General features: G+C 46.5%; 2 protein-coding genes across 2 annotated transcripts; both read right to left on the bottom strand.

The window, feature by feature from the left end:
- Window positions 1–668: 668 nt before the first annotated feature.
- On the bottom strand, window positions 669–2,818 carry LOC141042571 (pentatricopeptide repeat-containing protein At1g11290, chloroplastic-like). Its single transcript, XM_073511379.1, has one exon. It carries the CDS (start codon window positions 2,681–2,683, stop codon window positions 956–958), a length of 1,728 nt encoding a protein of 575 aa, XP_073367480.1. The 5' UTR covers window positions 2,684–2,818; the 3' UTR covers window positions 669–955.
- A 1,289-nt stretch (window positions 2,819–4,107) lies between these two features.
- Window positions 4,108–7,727, bottom strand: LOC109784080 (uncharacterized). Its single transcript, XM_020342682.3, has 7 exons — window positions 7,544–7,727; window positions 6,673–6,997; window positions 6,239–6,529; window positions 5,704–5,952; window positions 5,469–5,593; window positions 4,959–5,057; window positions 4,108–4,868 (listed from the first exon to the last, which is right to left on the bottom strand). The coding sequence occupies exons 1-7, from the start codon at window positions 7,720–7,722 to the stop codon at window positions 4,184–4,186; spliced, it is 1,953 nt and encodes a 650-aa protein (XP_020198271.2). The 5' UTR covers window positions 7,723–7,727; the 3' UTR covers window positions 4,108–4,183.
- Window positions 7,728–8,807: the final 1,080 nt, after the last annotated feature.

Raw genomic sequence — 8,807 nt, 5'->3', positions numbered from 1 at the left:
AGAAAGGCCCGGCCGGCCCAGCCATGCTTCAGGTGGCACCAAGCTGCCTGCCTGCGTGCGCGCGTGCACACAGAATTTGGAGAATTAAGCTGCAATTCATAGAAGCCGTAATGATGCATAAGTGCAGGGAAATACTGCTTGCTTCATGATCAAATGGCAAGTAAAGATGCTGATTTCCCTAAAGACAAGTAAAGGCGCTGATTTTTTCCTAAAAAGTACAGTAGTAAAGTGCTGATACACTGACCTGCTCTTCATCTTCATGTGTCAAACCTGGGGTCCTCATGAATTTAATCTTAGCTTTTCGTCAGTCGGCGGTCCGATATCTTGTTTCCAGCAGCATGAACTCTTGGAGTATCAGGGATTTTTATCAACATTGCTGCCAAAGGTCTTTGCCTTCTTATCTACTCCCTCCGTTTCAAATTACTCGTCGTGGAAATGGATGTATCTAGAACTAAAATACATCTAGATACATCCATACCTGCGACAAGTAATTCGGAACGGAGGGAGTACTAGCCTGTATCAGTTAACTGAGGTACAGGTGTTGAGCTCCCTAAAATCGGTTAAAGGTCTGACATAATAGCCTGTTTTCTTCATGTGTCAGATTCGGGTCCTGACAGTCTTAATCATAGGCTTTGGTTACCCAGCACTCGAGTGGTCTTGGTTTCAGTAGCGCAAAATCCTTGCAATATCAGGAAATTTTATCAAATGTGCTGTAATTCATGTGCTTTAATGCCGTATAAGTACAGGATACTGTGATGGCACATGATCTGTGCTTTCTTATCCGTTGATGCCATGAGCCATCTCTGCTCTCCGAAATTATTCAGAGTCAGATTTCAGAGGTTCATTGGATTTATGAGTGGTTTCTGGAGTTACCTTCAGTTAACACTGCAATAAAGCTGACCATTATTAAGTCACTCCCAGTTAACAACGGCGAATTTATGGGATCTCAACCTTCTTATCCAACCTGTACCCGGTCCTCGACACAGCTCCAAGCAGGGTTCTTCACTATCCCTTTACCTGCCATGGCCTCCCTGACCTCGGCAGCATCACCCCAGTGGCCATCACCGGCAAAGGCCTTTGACAGCTGAACATGGGCAGAGGAGTCGTGAGGGTAGAGCTCGATCAGGCGCGTGGTCACCCGGATCGCGATCTCAAGGTTGCCATGGATCTGGCAGGCACTAAGCAGAGCTCTGTACACCGAGACGCCAGGTGCTATAGGCATGTCGTTGATCAAAGCCTCGGCTTCTTGGAGATGGCCCGCTCGACCAAGAAGATCGACCACGCATGTGTAGTGCTCTAGCCGCGCCCCTGCGAGAAACCCGTTTGTTTTCATCAAGTTGAAGTACTCCAACCCTGTATCCACCAAACCGGCGTGGCTGCAAGCTGTAAGCACCAACAAGAAGGTTGTGTTGTCTGGCTGAACATTCAGTCTCCTCATCTGTTCAAACACCTCAACCACCTCTTTGCCATAACCATGTTGAGCATATCCTGTCAGAAGCGAATTCCAGGAAACCAGGTCAGGTGCCTCCACCAAAGCGAAAACATCCCTGGCTTCCCCTATCTCGCCGCGCCTGGCGTACATGGAAATCAATCCATTCTGGACATTCACATCAGACTCATACCCAGTTTTGAGGATCAGAGCATGGACTTGTCTTCCCTCCAGCAGCGAGGATGAGCTCCCTATAGCCTTCAGCATGCTGCCAAAGGTGAACATATCTGTGTCAGCGCCATGCCGTCTCATCTCCAAGAACTGCTGAAACGCCTCGTTGCCTCTTCCCAAACAGGAGAGCCCCGAGATCACGGAATTGAGTGACACCTGATCCTGGCATGAAACAGCCATCTGCACCTTCCTGAACTCTTCTAAGCTGCCACACTTGGAGTACATGGTCACAAGAGTGGACAGAACATACGGATTGTGCTCGAGACCCTTCTTTACCACCGCACAATGCGCTTGCCTCCCATGACTGAGGTCCTCAGGACTCGCAAATGAGCTGAGAAGGCTGCTGTATGTCATCATGTTTGGTGCCACCCCTGACTGTTCCATCTCCCTGACCAGCACCATGGCCTCGCGAGCTCTTCCGACTGAGGCAAACCCGCCCACAAGAGCCGTAAAAGTAGCCACATTCTTCTCTTCCATCTCCTCAAGAACCCGCTGAGCAGCCGAAACATCACGGCATTTGGCGTACATGTCCACCAACGCAGTCCCGACGACGACGCTGCCACAGACGCTGCCGCCGCACTTGAGGCCAGCGGCATGGAGCATCGCCCCTACGCGGGCGTCCTCCATCCTCGAGCACGCGACAAGGGCGCTGGACACGGCCGCCGCCGTGGGGGAGAAGCCGGCGCGCACCATGCGTCCGAACGCCTCCACGGCGAGGCCGGGCGCGCTGGACCGCGCGTGGCCGTAGACGAGCGCGCTCCAGGTGACGCCGGTCCTCTCGGGCATTTCGTCGAACAGCCGCCGGGCGTCGCGCGGGCGGCGGCAGCGGAAGTAGAAGGCGAGGAGGGCGGTGCCCGCGAAGACATTGCTGGCCGCGAGGCCGAGCTTGGTGGCCAGCCCGTGGCACTGCGCCGCGGCGGACGGGCTCGGCGGAAGCGGGGAGGAGGAGGAGGCGAGGAGCTGGACGAACCCCCGCGGCGTCCGCGCGTCGCGAAGGATGATGCCGGGGGCGAGCAGAGGCATGGAGACGGCGCGAGCAGGTGGCGGGTTCGCCGTCCGGCGAGCGGCGGCGAAATGGCGGCGCTCGCGTCGCGTGGACCCCCGTGGTGCGCGCCGGCGCCTGAGAAGCCGTCGTCGTGTGCCGTTTTTGCCGGGAGGGAGCCGTCAGAGGATTTAAATAAAGGAACGGTTTGAATGTGAATTTGAATTTTAGTTGTTCTTCGATTTGTAATTCCTTGTGAACTTTTTTCTGAGTACTGGATACTCCCTCCCTACCAAAAAATATACATCGAAATAATAATATATATTTTGGTACATAGGTAGTACACAAGTATTTAGGAAGAAGAAAAAAATACATATATCTCAAAACTATGCAGAAGTCAAATCAAATGCATTCATAACTCATCCATGCCTACCCACAATAATCTTTGCCCCAACAATTCTTTTGCAAAGTAAATTAAATGAAACAATCTCATACTTTTTGTAAAGTCTCACGGTATTGTTCGGCCGCCAAGCCGAGAAGCAAAGAAGCGAGAGGGGACGGGAGGGGGAGTTGATTTTTGAGGCATATGCCCACCGTCACTCTTTAATAAGATACAATTGCGAGAGTGGATTTTTGAAGCCCAGGTGTATTGGAGGACCTTATTTTAATTACTTTACAAAATCACATTTTAAGTTTCAAAAAACTCTGAAAATAATTCTACGTGATCATATGGGTGTATATTACACCTGTGCAAAGTTTGGTGAAGAAATAAGTAAACATGTGAGCTATACAAAAATGACAAAATGGTGATTTCCAAATAGTGAATAATGCATGCATTGTTCATCTTTCTAAAATCATCATTTTGTCTTTTTTGTGTAACTCACATGGTTACATATTTCAGCATCAAAATTTGCACATGTGTAATACACGTCCATATAAATGTGTTGATACATTTTCAGACTTTTGAAACTTCAAAAAAGCATTTTAGCACTATTCAACATATAGGGCTCCAATGCACCTGCCCTCCAAAGTGACTTTTTGTACAATTGCCCTGTATCCTGAACTGAAAAAAGGGTTCCTAACAAAACTGAAGTACTACTTTCTTTTTGGAGTGGGATAAACTGAAGTACTTGATACAAAGATCGATCCGGTTCCATCTGTTGACAACCGATGATAAATAACCACCAAAACCTTTTAACCGTATAGAAATCCCTGTTTTGGTAAAACGAATGTAATCCTTATACAGTACTTACATCTGTAAACAAATATAAGACCTTTTAGATCACTACGGAGTGAGTGGTCAGCATTTCTCTGAAATCAACCGAAATGGTAAGAACTAACCTGATAAATAATGTCAATTATGCAACAGGTATTCACCACTGGTTCGACTCGCTTAACACTTAACAGACAGAGCCAGGCAAAAACACCATCCAGGCCCAGCTGTATTGACACATTTCGAGAATACCACAAAGTCCTTTTTTTCATAGGAAAAGCTATCATAAGTTTTGCAGCAAGAAAATATACACCAATGCTTCAACATATCAAGTCGCAAAATTTAGTTCTCGCTTATCTTTGAAAGCAACAAAATCTAACTCTTCATCATCCATTTCCTCGTAATCGTCATCGTCGTCGTCGTCGTCTTCATCCTCACAACCACTGCTTCCCGCCTTGTTTCTACCATTTAGATCACTTGTGGATGCGCCATTTAAGGAGTGGTGATGTGCAGTACTATCAGTTAGCCCACCTTCGTCCACATCAGCACCACTGGTACCTAAACCGGCGGGCACGCCGTTGGGTTTTACTTCAAGCTGAACCGCACCATTCCCCGTCAACTCATTCGCCTCTTCCTGTTCTTCAGGTGTTTTAGCGAGAGAAAGCAGGATGTTCTTCGCTTTCTTGTCTGGTGGGTATCCACGTGTTTCCATTTCGTTGAACCAAATGACAGCATTTCCGAAATCTGAGTTCCTGCCATGTGCATCCATGATGGTGGTAAAGATGGTTTGATTGGGTTCAACACCCTGCATCCGCATTCGCTCATAAACCCGCATTACTTTCTCAACATCATCCAACTTCGAGTAGCCTTTCATCAGAGTTCCATAAGCAACAACGTTTGGCCTCAACCCATCGTCTTTGATCCGACGGAAAAATTTCTCAGCCCCATCCATATCAGAAGCATTTACATAAGCCAAGAGCATTGTTGTGTAAGAGCAGAGATCAGGCTCAACCCTGCGCAAGCAAATTGTGTGACAAGGTAAGAAACCAGCAGATGCACCTTTCTGAAGTTCTTTCAAGTTAAAGAATGCAAGTCGTGCATACCTGTGTCTTCTCATAGTCTTGAAAACTGTTCGAGCCTCTTCTACTAATCCAGATACTGCGAACGCATCAAGCAAGATGTTGTATGATTTGCGTGTTGGCCTGGACAAATAACATCCAATGAGATCACCAATAGCATATTCTGGATTACCGCCTATGAGAAAACACTAATCTGAAGACTATTCTTCAGCTGGAATGTGGTGAACTTGGCATATTTCTTTAAATTTGTGCATTCATCAGAGCAGAGGACTTGGTTTCTTTAAATGGCACCGAATTTACTTCCTATGATTATTAGGATCTGAAAAGATGGGTTTGACCACCATCACATGGCACAACAAGAATTTGTGGCCCGATCTGGCGACTGTAACTCAAGTTTCACATGTATGAAGCACTCACATGCAGCTTAAACATGACAGGCGACTTTAACCAAAATTTGCCAACGACAGGAATCATCATTACACAAGCCAGCAATGACCAATTTTCAAGCCTCAGCGTGCTAAAACAAGATCGAACCTGATTCCAGCATCAAGCATCTCTTCAAACACCGCCAATGCTTCATCTTCCCTCCTAGCTTTCCCGTAAGCTTTGATGAGCAGAGAATAGCTCACAACATCTGGTTTTAGTCCGGCTCTTTGCATCTAAAAGTTATGCCATTTGTTAGGGAAAATAAGTAAACAGGTTTATATCTTCAAGTCCGTAGCAGCAAAGCACACACTGATTGTTGAGTTAATATGGGGAGGGGAAGCACCTGATCATAAATACTTGAAACTTCCTTATAGTCTGCTTCAAATGACATCAAACTATTGAAAGTCACTGTAGACTGTGGGATTCCTCTCTCGGGCATCTGCGCGAATAGCTTACGCGCTTGGGTATAGTCCCCAGCCTTCTTGTACATATAGATCATCATATGAAACATCTTCTGGTCTGGTTTAAAAGAAGCTCTTTTTTCATTAAGAAGGTCCTTGAAAATAGCTTCAGCTTCCTTATATTTGTCGCCCTGTCAGCAACCCCAAATACATTTGTTACGGACCAAGGTACAGTAGTTCAAGGAACTGATATAAATATGTTTAGTTGTTTGATAGGTGCATGGGCTAAAAACAGTAAATATTAACAGAGCAAAAGAGCATACAAATCACAGAATGATGGTGCATTATGCTGAATAAAAGTAGCAAAAGGCGGTATTACCACTGAAATTGACAAAAGAGTAATTGCTAAATACAGGAGTATCATAGTGGCTGAAACATTGGATTGCATAAAATGCGAGAGGTCGATTAGACGTGCACCTCAACAAGCGATTTCAGAATGATTTGATATGTGATGGGTGATGGTTCAGGGCCTGACGTCTGCATCTTATGAAACACAGCCTCGGCCTTTCTGTACTGCTTGGCTCTTCCATATGCCTCCATGAGAGCGGTCTGAGATATCACCGTCGGCCGGTAACCTTTCTTGTTCATGTACTTGAGAACCCTTTCCGCCCTGCTGAAATCTCCCAGCTTCCCGTAAGCCGTGACAAGCATCAAAAAGTCCATCTCGCTGAAGTCCCACCAATGTTGCGTTCGAAGCCATTCGAGAATCTGAAGAAAGAAAGAAAGGAAGGGCACTGCTGGCATGTAAATATTTCAGAATCCTCAAAGCATATTATTGCTCATGGACTAAAGAGTCGGCAAGGATCCCAAGAACATATTGAGTAATACGCTGCAAGCAAGCACATATATACCTCGCTGACCAGATTCCATTTTTTGAGCTGTTTGAACCGCACGAGAGTCCCGAGAACAGTGTCCCTTGGCAGCGTCCCCGTTGTGTTTCGTTGAGCCTTGAGAATGGAAGACACATCTGATCCAGACTCCTCTATCTCACTCATCATTCTCCTCCAGCTCTTTTGCTTGGCCTCATCATTGGCGTCCTTGAAGACCTCCTCTTGTCTCTTCTTGCGCACAAACTTTCTGGGCGCCAGCATCCCATGGCAGACCACGTCGAGCCTCTGGTTGCCCTCGATCTTCCTCACATTGTAAACAGGCCAGCCACAGGATGCTTTTGCATTGCTGACACCATGAAACGTGTTTCAAACGAATGGTTAAGGCAATTTAATGAAATGAACCCTCTATTTTTTCAAGCAAAATGCATATGCCATTATCATATAGGAGTACATATGACGTATCTGACTCATAAGATTTGACACTTATCCACTTCCATGCGTCTCTTTAACAAAGGGGGGATCAGTAAAAAAAAAAGACCTGGCAGCCTGACAAGCATCAAGCTTGGCGAAATCGAAGGTCTCACCAAGTAGTTGCACATCCGGTTTAAAAAAGTTTCGCCTAGGATCAAACAAACCCAAGGAATACAACTCCTTGTACCAAGATACATAATTGCCGAGCCAAATTGCAACAAAAACTATCTCCCGTCGCTCCAGCGACCAACCAGAGTCAGAAATCCAGGCAGACCGCGGGTTAGGCAGGAGCATACTGGAAATGAAACACACAGGCCCGGCTGGTTGACATTGGATTCGCGCACAAGCACAGTAAACAAACCCCTCCCAACTAAATTAACCTGCGAATCTTGGCTTCGGCGAGGGTGAGGAGGGGGATTACCGGAGGCTGGAGGAGAAAGAGAGCGGGGACTGCGAGCCGAGCGTCCCCATCGCCGCCTCCATCTCGCCGGAACTGGAGCCGGAGCAGCAGTAGCAGCGACGCGGGGGGAGCAGAGCAGGAGCCTTATCGGCAGAGCAGAGGGGAGCTGTCACTCTGTCTCCGGATGAGGAGGAGGCCATCTTTTTGGAGGCGCAGTCATGGGCCGGGCCGTGCTCTCATGCGCTGCCTCACGGTTCAAACCCAGAGCAGGACACCTGTGCCATGCCGGCCCACTAGGACCGCACGGCGAGATCACTAATTAAGGAGTAGTCCTTTGAAAGATCAATTCGACGTCCCATGTTGCGACAGGTGACGCGTTGCATGTGGACATTTGTCGCAACCTGAGAGTTTTCTATTTTTTCGTAGATCCATTTACTCAAAGCATTTTATCTCCTAAACGGTACATCCAAATCTCAAACTATTTTCATCATTGGACCCCGCGTCGAGATTTTTAAAACTAGATCCCATGTTGATAGGTTTTGATAAACACTTTTTTCACGAAAAAATCATGCTTCTCGTGGAAGGAAAAAAAATAGAAAACTTTTTTTTTTCGTTTCCGAGAGACACGCTCGCGGAAGCAAAACCGTGCCTCTCATGGAGGAAAAAGAAAAAAATGCATTTTTTTCCTGTTTCCGAGAGGCATGGCCATGCCTGTCGCGGAAGCAAAACTGTGTCTCTCACAGAAGAAAAAGATAAAATGTATTTTCGCGCAAAAATAAAAAAACATTTTTTTCAAAATCTAAGAAAAGACCGGTGAAAAACTAAAAAGCCAAAAAGACCAAAAAAAGCCAAAAACGCGTGTCAAAATTAAAAAAATCTAGAGGGAGTGTGACACGTGGCGGCATCTGAGAGCGCACCAAGTGGCACGCTCTCATCCCACCCCCAAGTGATCGTTGGGAGGCTCTCGAATGAGCGCTCGTCAACTAGTTGCTCTAATTGCACGGGGATCCTATATTTGGAAAACCCTATTTGACGCATTTTATGTCAAACCGTCGGCGAGGGGCGCCCCTATTCCTCGCCTTCAGCGAGTGTAACTCCCGACTCGCTGAAGGGGGCGAGCAATATGGGCCGGCCCACGCACGAGCGAGGCCATAGCTTGTTTTTTCTGTTTTTTATGTTTTATGTTTTCTTTTTTTGTTTTATTTTTGTACTTTTGTTATACTTAAAATATTTTAAATATATAAAATGTTGAATAAGTATTTGAAAAATGTTATCAAGCATTCAA

This window comes from Aegilops tauschii, chromosome 3 (assembly GCF_002575655.3).
Source record: "Aegilops tauschii subsp. strangulata cultivar AL8/78 chromosome 3, Aet v6.0, whole genome shotgun sequence".
Taxonomy (NCBI): domain Eukaryota; kingdom Viridiplantae; phylum Streptophyta; class Magnoliopsida; order Poales; family Poaceae; genus Aegilops; species Aegilops tauschii.
Note: the sequence above shows the minus strand (reverse complement) of the source record. Positions and strands in the feature narration are given on the sequence as shown.